This window comes from Populus nigra, chromosome 6, assembly GCF_951802175.1.
Source record: "Populus nigra chromosome 6, ddPopNigr1.1, whole genome shotgun sequence".
Taxonomy (NCBI): domain Eukaryota; kingdom Viridiplantae; phylum Streptophyta; class Magnoliopsida; order Malpighiales; family Salicaceae; genus Populus; species Populus nigra.
Window position 1 is genome coordinate 10238049 of NC_084857.1, and position 20798 is coordinate 10258846.

The following is a 20798-nucleotide window of genomic DNA, read 5'->3' on the forward strand; positions in this document are numbered from 1 at the left end:
TTAACGTGGTAATGTTAAAAATAAATTTTTAAAAAATAAAAAAAATATAATTTTAATATATTTACATAAAAAAAACAATCTTTAACGCAATTACAAATATTTCAGAAGTGGACACCTAGGCACGTTCCCCTGTATTAAAAACGAAGGTCTAGAAACAGCATGGCTTCAATGAAAGTAGGGTGCAGGGTTTGGGAGACCAAAACTCCAAAGAAGAAGACCAAAGGTCCAAAACACACATAAAATTCAGAGAATATTCTCAAATGGTCCTATCCACGCCACAGTAGAGAACCCAGCTCCAAAAAACAACGGAGTTCGAAGACTAGTACTAGTAGTCTTGTTAATTAACAATGTGAAAATGGGTACTATTAACTTATTTGTTTTGCATTTTCTTCTCTGATTAGCCACCATTTAGGACCATAGTAGAGAAAATAAAGAATTCTCTGACATGACGATGATGAGGCGTACTCTATAAGCCATTTCCAATTTTCCATAGCCCAAACTCATAAACCAAAACCCTAGATCTTGAACGTCCTTTCTTTTATTATCACTCCACTCACTACCTATAAACACCTTTTTGTTTACCTACTTATACACACAGTGTGTGTGTATATATATTATCTCAGATCCGTGCATTTCTTTTTCGTTAGAAATTCACCACCTCAAACTTACAAATCTGCTTAGCTGGTCTAATCCTGATATTTAGTGCTACTTATTATTGAATTTTAGTGCTTAATTTCAGGTGATCTGCTTAAAATAATATCAGATTGTGAAATTCATGAGTATTGAATTAATTAACTAACTATGGTTGATTTAGATCTAGGACTTGTTAGTGACGTGTTTTATATGTGATACTTTTGGGATTTTTTTAGTAATTAGATTGTAAAAATGGCAATGCCATCAGGAAATGTGGTCATACCGGACAAAATGCAGTTTCCTGCTGGTGCTGGCGGTGGTGCTGCCGCTGCCGGAAATGAGATCCACCAGCACCACCCCCAAAGGCACCAGTGGTTCCCGGTTGACGAGCGTGACGGGTTTATCTCGTGGCTGAGGGGGGAATTTGCCGCTGCCAATGCGATTATTGACTCCCTCTGCCACCACCTGCGTGCTGTTGGGGAACCTGGTGAGTATGATTTAGTTGCTGGGTGTATACAGCAGAGGAGGTGTAATTGGAATCATGTGCTGCATATGCAGCAGTATTTTTCAGTGGGGGAGGTTGTTGCTGCATTGCAGCAAGCTGTACTGAGGAAACAGCAGCAGAACCATCATCATCATCAACATAGGTTCTATCATGATCAGGGTAAAGTTGGGGGAAAGGATTATAAGAGATCTTCGAGTGCTGGTTTCAATAGAGGGTATAGGAGTGGTGGTGGCGGAGAGGCAGTGAAAGAAGGGGTTAATTCTAGTGTAGAAAATCGTACTTTCAATGGAAATTCTTCAGAGAATGTAAGGAGTGAGAAATTTGAGGAGGTTAAATCTGGTGGTGATTGTGGGAATTCTGACGATAAGAGAGGTAATATTTGAGTTTTAGCTTTGATTACGCACAGCTGAGAGCTTGTTTCTTAATTGTTTGTCATGGTGGTAACTAGTGCATTTAATTTAATTGTTACTTTTTTTGAATAAGAAAAGTCTTTTTTATCAATGCTGATTTGCTTTATGTGAATTTTATCACAAAAAAAGTGTTGTTATAATTGTGAGTTGGAATTTGTCAATCCTGAAGCTGGTTATGAAAGTGTTGCATCACTGCAGATCGTTATCTTAGTTCACTCGACCTTTCCAATTTGGGCATTCTCAACATTGTTGTTGTTGTTGATGCTATAATAATAATAATAATAATAATTTATTTGTTTATTATTTTCTCTTGGGGTTTACTGAAAGAATACCACACTCCATTTTTTTGGTCATGCGTACATCATAGAATACTTACACCCTCATGCCGAAAAAAGACTTTTTTTTTTCCCTCAAAAATTCAATTAGGAGCTTTGAACATGTAGTCCCAGGGCTGTCAAGCTGGGTGATTGGTGATTACAGCAGATTGTACTGGCAATGTTCTTAGTGTTTTTTTTTCTTCTACAATTCTTTGTTTGGAGATGAAAGAATTGGTGTGAACTGCCAAGTATCTGTGCCTTGTTTCTGTATGGCTTGGAAGTTTTGGTAAAAAAAGGTTGCTGGTGCTCTAGCTTGACTGCTAAATATTTACACCTATCAAGTCGGATTTGGACAAGTTTCACCTCTCTTACAGCGTTCTTAGATGTGCCATGTCATAATTTGATGGATGCATTTTATTTGTGAGTACTTTCCTAATTTTGTTTGTTTGGCACATCATGTCTGGGAAAAATGGAAAATCTTCTCCTATGTAATTTATTTTTAGCCTAAAACTGTTGAAGCTTTTATTCTGATATGTATGCCTGGAGCTCCTTTTTGTATTTTACTTCTACTGATATATTTCTATCCTTTGTCCCCTACTCTACTATGACATTGAAAGCTTTGGATTGTTAGTTGTTCTGTCTGACTCTCCTTAGGCTACATACTCTACTTATGAACGCCATATTGTATGTACAAGTTTAAGAATAATGAATAATATGCAGTAAATTGAAACAATGCCTTGTCCTAGAAACTCTTTGGGGAAACAACGATGCTCATTTAAGTTCTGTCTTGTCAGCAGATGTTACTGCAAAAACTCATATAGATAACCTCTTGAATAGTTCGGGGAATTCACAAGGAACCTTTTCTGGAAATTCAGAAGCTGTGGTTGTTGATGATCGATGCAGCCCCAAAGGTATCTTTCTTGTGCTCTCTTGGGGTTGGCAACAGGCAACAGATTTTAAAGCTCTTTGAAGTTCTTTAACATGGATTATCATGATTTTCTCACTAGTCCAGTGGAAGATTTAATTGCTAACAATGTTTTGAGCTCACACATTGCAAAAGGCAAATTCTTTATGCCTCGTCTTGGTTATTTTCAGTGTAGAGTCATTTGCACCTTTTTAAAGGAGCCTAAGCAACATGCTATCCTGGTTCATATCTTTTGAAATTTATTTGTTGTAAAACCATCGTCCCATGTCATGTTTCATTTTGTTATTTTGGCATATTAATTTTGTTATTGAAGGATCTTGTGGTTTTACCAGAGAGTGATTCACATCCTAGTAACAATCAGAATGAGAAGCAGAATCTTGCTATCACACCAAAAACATTTGTTGCTGAGGAGATGATAGATGAACAGAAGGTAACACTTTTACAAACATCTTTTTTTTTTTGATATTCTCAACAAATTCATAGTTTGTATCTTCTACTAATTTGTTTATATCTACTCCAGGTTAATGTGGTTGATGGACTGAAATTGTATGAAAAGTTGCTCGATGGCTTGGAAGTCCCAAAGCTTGTTTCTTTGGTTAATGAGTTAAGAGCTGCAGGGAGAAGAGGACAATTTCAAGGCAAGTCATTAATGGGGCCTTATTCTTAAGAGAAGCTAGTAATGTTCTGCATCTTTTCACGTTGCTTCTGCTTTCATGAAATAATTTTGTGCATTAATCTGGTTCCTCCAAAATATGCAAACTACCATAGAGATTCACATTTTATCAACAATATAGGGAAAGTATAGTTTTTGTAAATACTTATTGCAGTGTTCATAATTGATTAATTGTTTTGTTTTAAAGATACTTCATTGTACTCCTTAGGGGATGGCCAACATTATTTTGCTTGGGCCTGAGGTTGAGACCGGTCAAGTTAGGTTATCAGGGGGTAAGAGCCATCTTGCTTCATGGCCCATTCTTAGATGTGCCTCTTCTAGTTGGTAGCCTGTACAGTGTTATGTTTGAGGCACGCACACCCTTCATGCAAATGCTCTTATAATTTAACAGATTCTCAGATAACATTTATCAGAGTGAAGTGTGTTAAAGAACATATTAATTTTCTTAATCAGTACCCTTAAGGATTGGCGTGCTTTGTCAACGTCAAAATTTAGGTACTATTTCTTAAATCATTCTATGAAAAAATTAAGCAGAGTAGCTCCCCATATTACAGCAGTATTTCCTGCTTTGGTGGAGGTCTTCCTCTCTGTCACATACATACATGCAAAAAGGAATTTTCTTGTAGCAAAAATGTTGATCATGGGAAAATTCTTTGTTGAAAAGCAGGTCAGACATATATTCTCTCCAAAAGGCCCATGAAGGGACATGGAAGGGAGATGATTCAATTTGGTCTTCCCATTGCAGATGCACCTGCCGAAACTGAAAATGAAACTGGGACCTCCAAAGGCATGTCACATCTTGTGCAGAACTTTTTACATATATACATGTGTTTGGTAAAGATGCATGCAGATTTTTCTTTTCTTTGCAATGCTAAAGAAACATTAGTTCTTAGACTCTTGGATTTTGTCATGAATAAATTTTGCAGATCGAAGAGTAGAATCCATTCCCGCAATGCTGCAAGAGGTAATTGACCGTCTGGTTGGAATGCAAGTTATGACCGTGAAGCCAGACTCTTGCATAATTGATATCTATAATGAGGTAACTACTAGTGGTATTATGTGTAATGATTTCAAATAGCATTGATTATGTAACCAAGCCTAATATTTTGTGGAAATTTCTGCAGGGTGATCACTCCCAGCCTCGCATGTGGCCTCCATGGTTTGGAAAGCCTGTTTCAGTTCTTTTCTTGACAGAATGTGAGCTGACTTTTGGGAGAGAAATTGAAACTCTGCATCATGGGGATTATAGAGGGTCTCTCAAGCTTTCTCTTGTGCCTGGGTAATCATTATCAACTCTGCATATTTGTTGTTTCATCGATAGTTATTGGTGTTTATGATTAGCTTGGTAGTAATTAGCATTTCAGCTTGAAATTAGGTTCTGGAATGATATTGTTTGTATCCTCTGTGATAAGTGTAAAGGTCTATTTTATTAACACTGTTCTTTTAATTAATTCCTTAGCAGATGTCAGTGCTGAAATGAACATACAATATTACTTTTCATGGTCAGATTTGCTCCTGTTACAAAATTTCATGGTGTCAAGTTCTCATGAGATGAGTTGCAAATTTGGTCTTATATTTGTGAAGTAATGTTTCTTGCTACAAAAAACAGATCCCTCCTTGTGATGCAAGGGAAGTCATCAGATGTGGCCAAGCATGCAATTCCCATGATTAGAAAACAACGAATGCTCATTACCTTCACCAAGTCTCAACCAAAGAAATTTTCTTCTACTGATGGCTCGCGTCTTCCTTCACACGCTGTAGCCCCATCTTCCCATTGGGGTCCTTCTCTGAGCAGGTCCCCGAGTCATCCTCGCCATCCTGTGCCCAAGCATTATGCAGCAATTCCAACAGCTGGTGTGCTGCCAGTGCCGCCCATTCAACCTCAAATTCCACCTCCAAATGGTATCCAACCAATATTCATGACCACCACAGTGCCTTTTCCTGCGCCAGTTCCCATCCCACCAGTTTCAACTGGATGGCCTACAGCTTCTCCAAGGCATCCTTCAGCTCGCCTACCTGTCCCCATCCCCGGAACAGGTGTTTTCCTTCCTCCACCAGGTTCCGGCAATGCATCATCTCCACTACAGTTGTCGACTGCTGCTACTGAAATGAACTTTCTTACGGAGACAGCTTCTCTGCCAGAGAAAGAAAATGGACTGGGAAAATCCAGTTGTGATGCAAGTGCTTCTCCAAAAGAGAAGTTAGCAGAAAAGACTCAAAGATTGGACTGCAACGGGATCTTGGATGGAGGAGCTGTGAAAAAGGAAGAACAGCAAAGCGTTAACCATACTGTAGCTGACCAGTCAGCTGGAGCAGTGTAAAGAGAGACTGTATTTTGTCAAAGGCTAGAGTGGTAGGCTGCGGCTTGAAATGAGTTCGAAGCAAATGTAAACAGCGGAAAAACTTTGAAGACTTTGACATTTCATACTACTGGCGGGGAAAAAGGGGAGGAGGAACAACTCAGTTCTCCTGGCAATCCCTTGTGTTCTCTGTTTCTTTTTTGTTGTCTTACAATATGAACTACATACACTAGGCAGAAATCTCATTTTAATTTAACGCTCTTATATCTTCTTCACAAGTTTTGTTAAGCTAGTTCTGATGGGCATATTGTTTCTAGGAACTGGGGTTGTTTGGCCCTGGATTTTTTAATTTTTTATTGTTTTAAAATACATATTTTTTGGTGTTTTAAAATTATTTTGATATATTAATATCAAAAATAAATTTTAAAAAATAAAAAAAATATTATTTTAAAATATTTTGAAAACCAACTGTTTTTTTTATACAATCAGATGGGGTTTACGGGTAACTTGGGACTGGAATTTAGGGAGGCAAAACGAAAATAATAGAAACCGAAAACGCAATCACAGAACTAGAATTGCGTCCTCGTAAATTTTCAAATGGCATAACAATATCACATGATCCATTGTAGTGGGAATGGTAAGGGAAACGTTTCTACTCTCTCGGTTCACATTTTTTAATGGTTAAAGCACGAGAACACCCTGTCGTTTTGAGAAGGATAAGAATAATTTTTAGTTACACATGAGAGCTGGGAACTTGAGATTTTGAAAAGAAATACCAGTGTCCGATAAAGAATTTATACTGTAAGACTATATATTGTTCAAATCTCAACTCCTATGATATGTATGAATACCTTTTTCCTCCTACTTTCGGATCATCAGCCGGGTCTATGGATATCGTTTTAACTGCATTAGGGTATAGTTGACCACTAATGCTTGTGCTATGTTGTGGGGGGGAAAATTAATTTTAAGAAAAAAATCAATATCTTAGGGAATTCTTAGGTACCATTATTAAATTCTAAAATACATTTTTAATTAGGATTTTTTTTATTAATGTATTAAATTCTAATATATATATATATATATATATATATATATATATATATATATATATATAATCAATATCTTAGGGAATTCTTAGGTACCATTATTAAGCTATAGAATTTGATCTTGGCATAAAAAATATTTTTTCAAAAGAATAAAGTCCGTGTATTGCTGAAGGTTTCACTTCTTACCAGTAACCTTAATTACTGAAAATAGATGAAATACACAGCAAAAATCAATTTTCTGTGAAAACTTCTCAAGTTATAGCTGTGTTTGTCAACAATTATTCATCTGCAGCAGCAACGACACCAGCTCAGAAGCCTCTGGGCAAAACTCTCATACTTTAGATGGTTCAGAGGCTTTCTCATCCGGACACAGAAGTATACCATATATATATATATATATATAAAAGAGCATTCGTGAGAATAAGATGGATGCATCAATTATCCCTTGAATTTGGAAAGACTCTTATAGAAACCGCCTTATTATACATATTGAGCACCGTTTATTCAACGGCGGCGCCCATTATACCAGGTTTTACACTGTTTTTTTCATGGCGCTCGGAGTAAATAACATTAAATTGACTGTCAATAAAAAAAACTAAATTGCATCAATGTTACTACACATGATAGCAATTTTTTGGCCACAATATATATATAAAACGCATCCAGCATCTAGAATTTTCAAGCGATTGTCACTAAAACTCAGTTTCATGTTAGTGACAAGATGGCATTAAAGCTCGTCAGAAGAAAAGAAAATCTTCAGACACTGGACCAAGCAGAAGACACTTGGTCTGCTACACTTCACCTTTGACTGCAAATGCAGACCAGAAGCTCCTTGCTAGGTAGTGCAGAGGTTTCATTAATTGTTCCTCAGGAATTCGGGAAGAACATAAAGCCAGTGCTAACTTATACGGCAAAGCAATTCTGGTGCATGGCATGTGTTAAGCAACTATCAGTAAAACCAGTGCTCCCTCAACCTTCTTCCCAGTCTATATCATCATCCTCCTCTCCAGAAGCTGGTGCTTCGTCATTCAAATCATTGAGCCTGTAACTTTCACTTGTATTGCCTGCAATGTTGGAATCAACAGTAAGCAAACTGGTAGAATGGCATCATTGATATTGATAATATGGGAGGCACAGACTAGAGGTCAAAAGGAGACTCAAATTTCATCACCCTATATGGTCAAAATTTTCTAAACTTGCAAAGCCATCCAATTTGGTTTGGCTCAGTTTGACAATAATGGTTTCGGTAACAATGATGCCATGCTATACCCTAATATGAAAGTTGGAATCAGCTGAAAATACAAGGACAGGAAGTCACTAATCTGTCTCAATATGCTCTGGATGCATTATGAAACATATGCATGCATCATGATTTCTAATAGTAATCAAACATTGGATCATCTTCTCTTGCATTGCTCTGTTGCATGCAGGTGAAGAGCAGTTTTTTAGTGTGGATCCCAATATCCCAAAGGAGCTGTTGCCACAATGCAAAGGTTTTGGGAGGATGGAAAACAATAATCTTTAGAGGTGTGTGATTTTTTGTATATGGATGAAACATAACTCAAAACTCGTCTCTCAGCTACTTTGAGATGAAATTATTTTCTAGGATTGATGAAATTATTTTCTAGGATTCTCATTTGTGAGTTTTTTGTGATTTGGAGTATATGGATGAACCATAACTCAAAACTCTTTCATCTCTCAGCTACTTTGAGATGAAATTATTTTCTAGGATTCTCATTTGTGTGTTTTTTATTTGATTGGTAGAATTGGCAAAATTCAGTTTAGAACAAAAAATCATGTTTGGAATCCTCAAGCAAATATTCAGTTTCTTTTTCAAAACTCAAAATCCCAAACACATGCTTTAATGGTGTTTCACCATGGTTTTTTTTTCCTTTCTCCTGAGGAATATCCTTAGTGGACATGCAAGGAGATCAGAAAACTCTTAGATATTAGTTGAGTGAGATTATTGGGTACACCTGGAGTAGTGCTCCCTCCCTCACATAAAAATGAGGCACATTGATGGTTATCATGGACGGTCCCACTGTTATGTGAGTTGGAAGGATACTTCTCCCAAAGTACCTAATAACTTCTCTTTACAGAGATTTTTCTCTTTCCTTGAGGATAATGTATCCTTCATTCACACTCCATTCTTTTTACTCGCTTAATAGAATTCTTATTCTATCAGGAAAAACAAAATGAATCATGGTATTACTCATGTGGGGCACAATGAATGCAGGGGGCTGGAAGACTCTTGCTAGATGTGCATAGAGATGCACTGACTATCCTAGTCCCTTATAGGATAGGAGGGCAATCAAATTCCAATTATTAGACTTACCTTCAATTGGAGCCTCTTCCCATTCAACATCATCATCTCCCTCACCCTCCTCGCGTTTGGATTTCATGCCCACTTGACGATTAGAAGATGATTCAGAAAGGCCATTGGACATGGATGTCTGAGACAACTCTCGTTGTTGCTTAGCAGATTCTTCTGCCTGTCTTTGTTGTTCAAGCAGAGCAGCATAATAAGCTTTAACATACTCCTCCTGTCATATAAATGGAGTAAAATTATAAGCAAAATAAGCTTTAGCAGGTACATGAAAAAATAAAAGAGGAGTAAAAAAACATGTATGCCAAATCAAAACACACAAGAACATCATATCATTCCAGAGACCTTTATACTATCACCATTCTCTTTAGCAGACTTCTTTTCATCTGAGAATTCTACAGCTGTCAAACTGCTATCCATCTTACTCTCCTGCTTGACCTCTCCACGTTGCTCCTTTGTAAGGTTCATTCCCTGCTTGATCATCCATGGTGGTAATACTTTTAGACTTGTACTTGCAGTTTCAGATTTGATATTCTCTTTGCTTTCATCACCAGCAAAGGCGACTTCGACCTGTTAAGATTAGCCATAGATAGCTCATGAATGATCCAAGCCTTGCAAATGACCAATGCTAGAAGAAACTATAATGAAATGAAAATGTGCATTGAACCAAATGTCTAAGCAAGCAACAGAAGAAAGAAACATTGAAAAGAACCCTTACCCAAAAAAAAAAAAAATTGAAAAGAATCAGATAACAAAATAAGTTCATTACTTACAGATCCTACAATTTTCTAGCTTTTCCACAAAACCTTTATTACAGGAGTCCAGAAGACCAAACCATTACAAAGAGGGAAACGATTTGTAATAGTATAGTACATCACTACCTGGACCACTTTTCTAAAATAATAATAATAAATAAAAGAAATCTATTTCTTTTTATGAAAAGGAATTTATTATGAACAAGTAATGTACAATATATTATTGGAGAATAAGGCATCCTCCAACCCAAGCAAACAAATTAAAACACAAAATCAATATAGAAGGCAAATAATGGGTACCGGGGCAGTGCCTGCCATGTATGAGTTCAAGAAATCAATGGGACAGAAATTCTAATCACTGACAAAGACCAACTACTCTGAAATACAAATAATGCTAAGACTCAAACAAAAAGACCTCAAAGATGCTTAAGAGGATTCATCAATTTCAAACTCTCCTGATAAAGTTCTGAAAGTGGCAACAGAAAACATTATCCAATATATCATTTTTGCTTGCGCACAATCTGCATCTGAGGAGAATTAAGAAATGCCACATTTAATATTCAATTGTTTTTTTGAGGATACCGAATTTGATTTCCAAATTCTTTCTGCCTACTTAGAGGATGATTCATCCTCCGTTTTGTATAATGCTGTTATACATACACAAAACAAATATAGGAACGGGTATTTAGGCATTTTTACCAAGCATCCCTCTTTTACATGTATAAGCTCCCAAATAGCATTAATGATGATTCATGCATGCTTGTAGTTGACCAGCATGCATCAAACAAGAAGCAAACAGTGTCCCTAGATACATGCAATTTATGAAAGTAACATGAATGAATTTATGACTTCAAGAGGTCATATATAAAATGCTTATAACCAATTCCAACTTCATAAAAGTGACAGCAATTTTTTATTCGCACAAACTTAAAAAAGGAGAGATTGCAGCAGGCACAAAGAAAAACGATACCTTTGTCTCGCCAAGAAATGGCATTGGTGTTCCACCATACCCTGGTCCTTGAGAATATTTGAAATGATCATCGGAATTAGGATCACCATTTGTCGCACGCCCAGCAGCATTTTCATGAAGTTGCCATGCTTGAAGACTTCCAATTTCAGGAATAGGTAGATCTTTCACTCTGCTAAGTTGATCCATCAATGGCTTAAGTTGTACCTAGACAATACATTTTGGCCACTCAAAATGACAAAAATAGGCTGATGTATTGCAAATAATGAGTAATAGATGCAAGCGGACACAGGTACATGGTATTGAAAAGTGGATACATCCAGCCAAATGTTCTTAAATTTATGCCTCCCTCTACAAAAATATGAATATGAAAAATGTCCAAGGTTCAAGAATTAAAACCTATTCTCACATGCTTGTGAGAATGAAGAAGCTGTCAACTTGAAGGGGGAAAAAAAGAGTTTCTCCCAAAATGAATACACCACTACATCCCCTCACAAACCTAGGGAAGAATGCCGTACCAGTCCTTCATTGTGTTTCAATTTTCTTTCATGCCCCTTCTCTCATAAGTAGGCAATATGCACACCAAGATTCCATCAAGATGCAACTCCTATTTAGTCAGACTTCAAGACTTACTTTTGGCCAGCCAAAATCTGGCTGGCCAATTTTTGCAATTTATTGACTCAAAATCAAAATTAGGCACCATAAAATAGCACTGAAAAGTAGACACTAGTTCTGGTTTACCGAATGTAAATTACACGAAATATAGAAGAAAAAAAAACCTCAAGGGAAGGAAACCAAACTGCAAATGAAATAGATACAAGTCTGAAAAAAAAAAAGGCTTTCAAACATACATGCCATAAACTTTTACAATTACATAGCACTCCACAACGTCTAGCAAGAACATAACAAGTTAAATCCTCATGGTGACAACATGGTGAGATTTTAATTAACAATACAAAATGATTCAGTCATCTAAATGTTGGAGAAACCCCATGAATGAAAACAAAACCAAATGCAGAGACAGAAACTAGCTACTTACTCAACTTGATTACATGGAGTTCACATTGTTAATACAAAACCAAGAATATGACATAATAAAAAAAATAACACAGCCACAGCAAAGACTGAACAGGTTCAAATAGAATCACATTTGCGCAATTAAAAAACCTTCAACTACACAACCTTTTCTACTCTAAATCAAGTTTAGTGAATAATAAACATTCGTTTTCTACTCTAAATAAAGTTTAGTAAATAATGATTCAATGGGAAAGAATTACTAGCGTGTTAAACAACCAGGATTGCTATAGTGAATACCAACCTCCATATTTTGAAGCATGTCTTTCAATTTTTCACGCCTCCGCTTCCTTGCATTGTCATCTCCATCTCCTCCTTCTTGGGCAGCCAACTTGTCACTTTCAGCCACAAGTACCCCATCACAATTCTCACAGTGGAAGTCTTCATCAACTAGAGAAATCAAGCGCAGCGCATCCAAAGCATTGTATCTGTTAAGACATCAAGAAATACTAAAAATCCAGGGAAAATTAAGGAAAAAAAGAAAGAAAATAAAAAACACTAACGATAGATACCTTCTAATAGAGGATAATTATCCTTATATTTTAGTTATTATTTTTCAGATTCCATGCCGGTTGTTTTTTTTAAATTCCAGCTAACCTATCTTTCACTCAAGTTTTGTATTTTAGTTGAGATAGGATAGATTTTATTTGTTGTTTGAATTTAAATCAAACACAATGCTGCATGTATATACCAACACATGAATACAAGTAAGGTGTAATCCCACCATTTTCCTAATTGCGAAACATACAACAATTATCGAATTATATCTGTTACCTTCTTTCACAGATGGGGCATATATACTGTTGAACAGCGTTATTGTTCTCCAATTCATCCTTGATCATTTTCCTCATGCGGTGCAATCTATACCTAACAACATCATATATCTGGAACCCGAACATTCAGTAGAAGTTATCAATACAAAAACGAAACGAAAGGTTTGCTTATTGCAGAGAGAGAAAACCTGCGCATAATCTAGACAACAATAAGAGTGAGTATGGAGCTTGTTTTTATCATCTTCTCTACTACCAAACTTTCTTTGACCATCAGCACCGCCAGCATTCGGTTTCTTCGTAACCTTTGCTGTCTAACAATTTAATTATTGGTAAATAATAATGTACTGCAGTATTACAATATTAGGCAAAATAAATAAATAATAAAAGAAAAAGAAAAAAAAAGAAAAAAAAGAAAAACCTCTTTCCTATGAGCACGGGTGAGGAGTTTATCTTCCTCAAAAAGGCGGAGAATCCGACGAAGTTGCTTAATGTGTATTTTCAAGTCTTTAGCCAAACCTTCTTCGTTAACCCAGAGTCGCCTGCACAATAATCAAAGAGAACTTTCATCAATCAAGAAAGCGAACAGAAGAAGAAGAAGAAATCAGACTTTGATTTTTCAAACCTGGTGAGAGCATCAAGAACGACGACGGCAATGCCTTTGTTGTCGCCGCGAGCGTTGTTTTTTGACTGATTTTCTCCTTTTGTTGATACATCATCATAAAATGCTCGAGCCGCAAGCTTTACAAGCCTATTTCATTTCAAAGAAGAATAATTAGAATTCGGAAACCGCTTGGGTTCAATTGAATTGATCAATTAACTACAACGAAAAAAATTTCTGTACCGCTTGAAAGGCTCAACGCTTATCGTCGTGTTCATGTCCATGTTCAATAATTGAATAGATTCTCTTTCAAGTTTTCTGATTTTATTTCAATACTATTGTCACTCGAGATTTTGATTTTCTCATAGATATCGATCGCAGGGAGAGAGAGACGGGGGAGGCGCACCTGGGTTGGTTTGGGTTTGGCCCGTGGGAGACTTCTTCTGGTCTTAAAGGGTTAAATAGCGTTATTTCGTCCCTCTAGTCTTGATATTGTTTTAATATGACCCCTCTACTCTCTCTTTTTTATCCGATTCCTCTACTCCACATATTTTCCCAAGGTTGGAGATTGCTTTTATATCTTAACAGTGGACTCAATTTGCAAAATCTTGAGTAAGAATAGTATATTTATGCTCTCAAAGATTCAGTAGCCAATCTTATTGCTTGAAACAAGCTATTAATTCATGATTCATGAACGTCAAACACTTCTTTTTCGTAAATAACTTGAAAACATCCTTATCCAACCACATGGATAGATCACAGCTAACTAGGATTAGAAGCAGATAGTGCCGAAGACACATGCACATATATATTTACAGATTGTCTCCAGTTCCTAAAATACTTTACACAATATGCTAACTGGTTTATACTGCTGAGTGAAGCTCCTTCAATGCCTTCCATTCGTGTAAAATCTTGCCAAAAGCGTTATAGAACGTAATCTCAGCATCGTTCTTGGTCAATTGCACTGACATGAAACCCTGACCGTCGTAGAAGAATCTCAAATCATCCTCCTTATAGTGTTGATTGAGGTCTCCCCTCCATGCCTTTGAACCAGCTCCACTTGTTAGATATTGGACTGGACTGCTTTTAAGGAAAAAGATGGAAGGAATTTCCCATTAGAAAATATTTTCAATATGGTAGAAGGTTTTTGCCTATCTTACCTATCAAGGCTGCTGATGTGTTCTAGGCAGTGGTCATGCCCATTCACGTACATATCGACATTGTATGCCTACATTTTCACACCATGATCAAGCATATTATAGTACTAGTACATATCAACAATATTATATTCTCATCTACCGCGAGGAAAAAAAAAAACTATATATTCAAGCTTGTTATAGGACCAGAAATTCTGTAGCTCTTTCAGAAGGATGTTTACGATTAACAATAACACTGCTAATCGTTTTACCTTGAGCATTGGTAGAAGTAGATCATTGAGTTCCTTTGTGTCTCCATGATACCCAGCACTTTTGATTGCATGGTGACCGACAACAATTTTCCACCTCGCAGTTGATTCGCTCAATGCAGATTCCAAATCCTAGTGATCGTATACTATATTTTCGTAAAGATTAATCTAAAAGGAAGTGTCCTCAAAATATATACTTGTTCAATACTAGTAATGGGATAGAGAAGTTACTTCATATGTTTACCTTAATAAGGCTATCAAGGTATGCTTTTCGAGGAGTCACACCTCGCCAATCATAAGTATGATCTATGTCAGTGAAATAGTCGTTGACAAATGGAGTGGTGTCGACGAAGAAGAACCCCGCTATTTCTAGTGAATTATGAGCCAAAATAACGAGATCAGAAAACAAGTATCGATACTGAAATAAATAGTTGTGGATGTCGATGTCAATGCCAATGTACCTGCATTAAGGATGAAAGATCTAAGGCAAAGCCATCTACTATCAACCTTCCTAAGCGCAGGGTGTACTTGTGCCTCTACATCACCTCTGTAGTCATGATTTCCCAATACTGAAAAAACAAAATGGAGGAAGTATAATCTGAGATTCTCTAATCCTATAATTATTCAAAGCCTGTAAATAAATGCATGGTTTATTCATTTGATGGGGAGAAAAATTGATTTTGTCATGGACTGAAGACTTACCACTATACCATTGTTTTTGCAGGCTCGTAGCTGTGTAGATCTTGGTGAATGACTCTTCGAATGCTTGATCATTTAGACCCGTTAATCCATTATCATAGAAATTATCTCCCGTTGAGACGACAAAATCTATGTCTAGTTTCTCCCCAATCTTTCCCATCTGTCATGTATACTTGAATAAATTAGTCTCGTCAGGAATTAATATAGATTAACAATATAGTAGATAATATATCAACAAGTCCTTTCCTTTTCTCCTTCCGATAAATAACAAAGTTAAACTTGGCGACTGCCAATTGGTGATGCTTTTGGCATAGATCTTTTAGTTTCAGTTTAGCATCATCCAACTGCAAACAACTACTCCCTATATAGTGTTTCCTGCAATTTGGATGTTCATGCTTTCTGGACACTACAATGCTTCCGTTGGCAATCTGGGCTACTCTTACATGTATAACAACAAAGCCAGGCAGGTATAGGCCATAAAAACCAGGCCAGAACAGAGAAACAGAGAGGTTTCAGACCTGAAAAGCAACATGAGACTGGTTGTAGAAGCCTCTTCTCCCCCAGTCTCCAACCACCAAAAAGCTAAGTGATCCATCACCTTTAGCGGGGTGTTCAAGCCTTTCAAGCTCTGCAAAACTAGGAATAACTAAAGACGTGCAAAATAATAGTGCCACACCAATGCACGAAGCCTGTGATTTTGAATAAAAGCCATGGCTAGTCATGACGAAGTAGAATCTGAATCAAAGGAGACAAGGTTGCATAAAAGATTTGGAAAGACAAAAATCTGCAATATATTCAACAAGTACAACCCTTGACAGTTAAATAGCTTGAGGATATCCTCTGTTTCTGACCTGGAGAATTAATAGCTGGAAGACCATGTTTCAAGGATACAAATGCGGATAGGATATCCGTGGAGCATGTGGAGATATTTACATCATTATATGTCTGCCATTAAATTCATGGTGGTTTAGAAATTCCTTTTAGCTCACTAATTAAAAAGAGAAGGAGAAAACAAGGGAAAACATCCAGACCAGATTCTCATTTTCTTTTTTTCTGTCTGGGCTAAATTAAGGAATCCAACTTACCATCATTGAAAAAAGGATCTATAGTATTTTGAAATAAAAAAAAAGTTATTTCTGGTTTCGTTCAAGATGAAAAACTTAATCATAAGCAGATACACAGAAAATCAAATTGAAAGAAATATCTATATATTATTTATCCTCATAATGCTAACAAAATTGTAGTCAGCTCCTAGTACTTACCTATCGGCATTGAATCAAGCTTAATACTAATAGGGTTACTTATATAATTTGGAGATTTGACAGCCTAAACAGCTGTTATAATTTTCAAATAAATTATCTCTGATATTTATTTGCGAGGGCAAAGCCTGCAACTAAACTTTGTGAGAATTAACCAAGTATTAAAATGCCTTTGCAACCATACGCCTTTCTTCTAATTTTTTGATCAACCAAGATAACTTGCTTGGCATTACGTTAATGAAAGTAAGATTCTTAAAGGGCTGTATTAATATGACCACTCAATGGAAATCTTACGCCTAGGTATTTTTTGCATGGCTTGCTAATCAGAGCTCATAATTGATCTTAACTTGGCTATCTTGTGCAAAAGAACCGCCAACGAATTCTGAATGATTGGAACTTGGAAGATATAACAAAATTATCCAAAGTTTCAGCCCTATTGGAAAAATTCCAATTCTTGGAAGCTTTCTGAGTCCATGGATCATTTATCAAATTCATACTGCAAGTATTATTCTCAAATAATATTAATACAGTACAGCTAAATCAACATCAGACCCCATCCTTTTGATAAAAACAAGCAAGCAAACCCCCCCCCCCCCTCAAAATAAATAAATAAATAAATAAAGATAATTAGAAAAGCTTTTGTGTGGTTGATGCAGAAATTTTATAATTGACAAGCCAGGCACAAGGATAGACAAAAACTCCATCCAGTTCTTTCCAACTTCACACTGCTTTCTTTTGCTACGTTGAACTGCAGAATCGCTTGTTCGACATCAAGGAAACTGTATGCCATGTTCTATATCATACTAGGCAATTGCTGGCCTTTGTGGTTTGTCAAATTACTAGTCAGGAATCCACATAGTAGATAACACAATGCCACAGAAGAAATCTAGAGCTAGAACTCAGAGCCTAAGAGGGAAAGAAGAAAGGCCCTGTAGTAACCTGACGTATCTGAATGGACAACTTCAACTAATGGTCTTTTGTACCTCTTCAAGTAATCTTCCTTGATCTTCTGCAAATCAATCTCAGCTCTCGTAGCTAATATCCTGATTAGAGTACTATCATCTGTACCCAAACCTTTCATTGCCTTGCGCAACATCTGTAAAGCTATGCAAATTAGACTACTAGCTGACAAATTCAGTTGCTAACTACTACACTTAATTTCAAATTGAGTTAAAAGATTACAAACGAGATAGGTTAATCAGTTTAATGTATCTCTTTTCTTTAGCAAGGAAGTTTAATTGTAAATTTGCTGGAAGATACCGTTGCATAGTGCTTTGTTGGATCAACAGCATATTCCAAAATTGTTAGAAGGGCATACTTGAAATTCCCTGATGTTTCTCTTTTAATTGTCTGCAGCATGTTGGCATGGTGTAAGTACAGTATAAGAAGGGCATGGAAGGAAAGGTAGATAAATGGCATGGAAGGAAAGGTAGATAAATTACAACACAATGCAGATGAAAATGCACCTTTCTCAATTCTTTTCTGAACATTTTATGGTAAGCAGAAGCAAGGGCAGCCAAATGTGCCGAGCTTCTTTCAGTAAAAATCTGAATAAATGTACTCTCATCCACTCCAGATTTCTTCACCTCAATTTTACTGATAGCTATAGCATCTTCCTCTACCAACACTCTCTCAATTTCTGGACCATCGTATCGTGTTGTGTCTATATATGCCAGCAGAAACTATTAAGAGGAAAAAAAAACAGAGAATCAAACCACAATAAATTTTGAAATTGATATTCCCAATAAGGGATATATCTATGAAGGAACCGAACTGCCAAACTAAGTTGCTGGAGAGATGTGCATTTGAAGCAGCAGCTAAATAAAAAATTCAAAGGCAGCTTATACTGATACACCACGCAATAAATAGAACCTGGGTGTTTACAGACGACATGTAAGAAATAATCTACTTTTAATACCAATCTCATCATCTCATTAACAGTGAAGCTTAAAGCCCTCTGGTCATTTCAGACAACAGCCGATGCAAAAGAAACATGTATAACTTCTCATTTATTCCTTCTCTGGACTTCAATTGACCCTTACTTTGCTTTCTTTCAATGACAAATATACTGATGAATTTAAAGATAGAACCTCGGTAGCTAGGCATAGTAGAGACTTTTGTCAGGACAAAACAAACAGCAAGCATAATATTGTCCAGGCAAATAATTAGGTACCAGGAAAGTTACAAACTATAACAATCTTATGCTGTAGAATTAGAGGGGGGGGGGGGGGGGGGGACCTTTCTATGATCACCAGATGTGTGATACCCAATATCATACTCAAGTAACGTGCCAAAAGTAGGAGTGTAAACTTGCTTAATCTGCCGAATCTGGGATGAAATGCGGGTACATATTATTTCAGTGGCGGTTTTGATATCAATAATAGGTCCTGTCAAAGCCTGTCTCAATGTTGTAACATCCCGTTCTACTGGACTTTTCATCCATAGTAAAACTGCTTTCTGAAAATTAAAGATATACCAGGATCAGGATATTCTCCTCAATCCAACAGGATTGGCTAGGCATGAGGTATAATTATACAATAATAGAAACTCCAAAGTTTCTGTCCTAGACGCACGTACCTTGAGATGGCCATGAAGCTCGAGAGCCAATTGTTTTTTGAGGTCATCAGAGAACAAGGTCTCGTATTCTTGTTGAATGCTATCACGTTGAGACGCGTTTCTATTTCCAAGAACATTGACAACTACTGCAGTATCACAACCTAACCCTGATTATAAAGATAATAAATGAAAGAGTAAATGCAACGCCATAAATGTTTTTCCAACATTTCAGCTGGAGATTAGGGAGAGAGAGCAATCTAGATCAAGCAGCTATATATATAGATAGCTAGCTATAACGTGCAATAAAAACCGAAAAATTAATAAGAAATCAACCGAAGGAAAAGAAATACTATTACGTAGTGACCTTTGAAAGCACGGTTTAGTTGCACGGCATCATCACGCGACGATGTTTGCATCGAAGGTTTTGGCAAGGTTGACATCTCTCTTTTTTCCAGAGCCTGTCTTTTGAATATAGAATAATGATCGAGTAAACAATCGTGTTTTTCGACCATGGGCCGGAAGAAGAATGGTACCGTATATGCCAGATTGATTTGGACGAAGAAATGGGAGTGAGATCGCACAATAAGAAGCAAATTAATGACTTCCTCATTCCAAAAAAACGAAGCCAACTCATTATTGCCTGTTAATTAGCTCGAGTTTAAGGCAATCAAATACTCTCTCATTTTTACACCCTCCAATTTAGAGATTTAGACTCTGTTTATATTTTATGTTTTAAAAATATTTAAAATTTTAATTTTTTTTACTTTAAATTAATATTTTTAGATATTTTAATTCATTGATATTAAAAATAATTTTTAAAAATTAAAAAAATATTATTTTAAAAATTTTCAAATAAAAAATATTTTGAAAAAACCATAACCATAATTTTAGAGTTAAAACCTCTCTTTTATAACACCCGCATAAGGGGGGGAAAATGAAAAAGATAATTACGCCATTATGAAAGAGTCCAAACTATATAAATGTTTCTCGTGATGTTACAAAATTACGCTCACAACCAAATAAAACAAATTTAGTACATCATGCATGTATTCATTGCATTTGGTTGGTAATTTAGGATAAAAATGATAGATATGAAAGAAATATTGGTTAAAAATTAAGATATTAAATAATTATGTTTATGAGATAATTTTAAAATAAGATTATATATTTTTAAAATAAAAAATATAAAGAAATATATCTCGAAAAAATAAAATAAAAAGGTAATAGTTAGATATATTTAATTGCGTCTTTAATTTTCTTTACCCTTTATTTCCACAGGTTCATTTTTTTTATTCTAAAGTAGTAAAAAAACATTATCTAGAAACATGAAAATGATAAGTTCGGTGAAAGCCTAGCCTAGCTTTCTATCTTTTGATATCCGAACATGACCAATTTTTTTAAAAAATTATTATTACATAACTTATAATCCTACATTATTTTATGTATCGCCTGCTAGGAAATAATATAAAAAATAAAATAAAAGAATCTTAATAAAATCTAGTAACTAGTGTTCACATTCATTTCCTTGTAGAACTACTAATAATCAATTCATTTCGTCGTTGATAGTAATTTAACAT

The 20798-nt window shown here is 36.0% G+C and overlaps 4 protein-coding genes across 5 annotated transcripts; 1 reads left to right on the forward strand and 3 right to left on the reverse strand.

Moving 5' to 3' along the window:
* The first annotated feature begins 174 nt into the window (after positions 1–174).
* LOC133697783 (RNA demethylase ALKBH10B-like) lies at positions 175–6041 on the forward strand. Of its 2 annotated transcripts, none has more exons than XM_062120552.1 (8): positions 175–1510; positions 2660–2776; positions 3123–3220; positions 3311–3428; positions 4131–4250; positions 4390–4502; positions 4588–4742; positions 5073–6041. In XM_062120552.1, the coding sequence occupies exons 1-8, from the start codon at positions 886–888 to the stop codon at positions 5782–5784; spliced, it is 2058 nt and encodes a 685-aa protein (XP_061976536.1). In that variant the 5' UTR covers positions 175–885; the 3' UTR covers positions 5785–6041. The 2 variants fall into 2 exon arrangements, with proteins under 2 accessions (XP_061976536.1, XP_061976537.1); XM_062120553.1 differs by having other exon boundaries at positions 176–1510; positions 2663–2776.
* Positions 6042–7272: 1231 nt separating this feature from the next.
* On the reverse strand, positions 7273–13737 carry LOC133697679 (transcription initiation factor IIE subunit alpha-like). The gene is made up of 10 exons (XM_062120402.1): positions 13546–13737; positions 13327–13452; positions 13123–13243; positions 12893–13015; positions 12706–12815; positions 12176–12359; positions 10861–11064; positions 9481–9705; positions 9145–9352; positions 7273–7873 (listed from the first exon to the last, which is right to left on the reverse strand). The coding sequence occupies exons 1-10, from the start codon at positions 13584–13586 to the stop codon at positions 7779–7781; spliced, it is 1437 nt and encodes a 478-aa protein (XP_061976386.1). The 5' UTR covers positions 13587–13737; the 3' UTR covers positions 7273–7778.
* A 207-nt stretch (positions 13738–13944) lies between these two features.
* On the reverse strand, positions 13945–16311 carry LOC133695821 (purple acid phosphatase 17-like). Its single transcript, XM_062117771.1, has 5 exons — positions 15925–16311; positions 15410–15566; positions 15169–15276; positions 14952–15076; positions 13945–14839 (listed from the first exon to the last, which is right to left on the reverse strand). Exons 1-5 carry the CDS (start codon positions 16126–16128, stop codon positions 14594–14596), a joined length of 840 nt encoding a protein of 279 aa, XP_061973755.1. The 5' UTR covers positions 16129–16311; the 3' UTR covers positions 13945–14593.
* A 964-nt stretch (positions 16312–17275) lies between these two features.
* LOC133695850 (annexin D5-like) lies at positions 17276–19789 on the reverse strand. The gene is made up of 6 exons (XM_062117813.1): positions 19586–19789; positions 19243–19388; positions 18904–19122; positions 18132–18347; positions 17926–18015; positions 17276–17761 (listed from the first exon to the last, which is right to left on the reverse strand). The coding sequence occupies exons 1-6, from the start codon at positions 19731–19733 to the stop codon at positions 17558–17560; spliced, it is 1023 nt and encodes a 340-aa protein (XP_061973797.1). The 5' UTR covers positions 19734–19789; the 3' UTR covers positions 17276–17557.
* Between the last annotated feature and the right edge of the window lie 1009 nt (positions 19790–20798).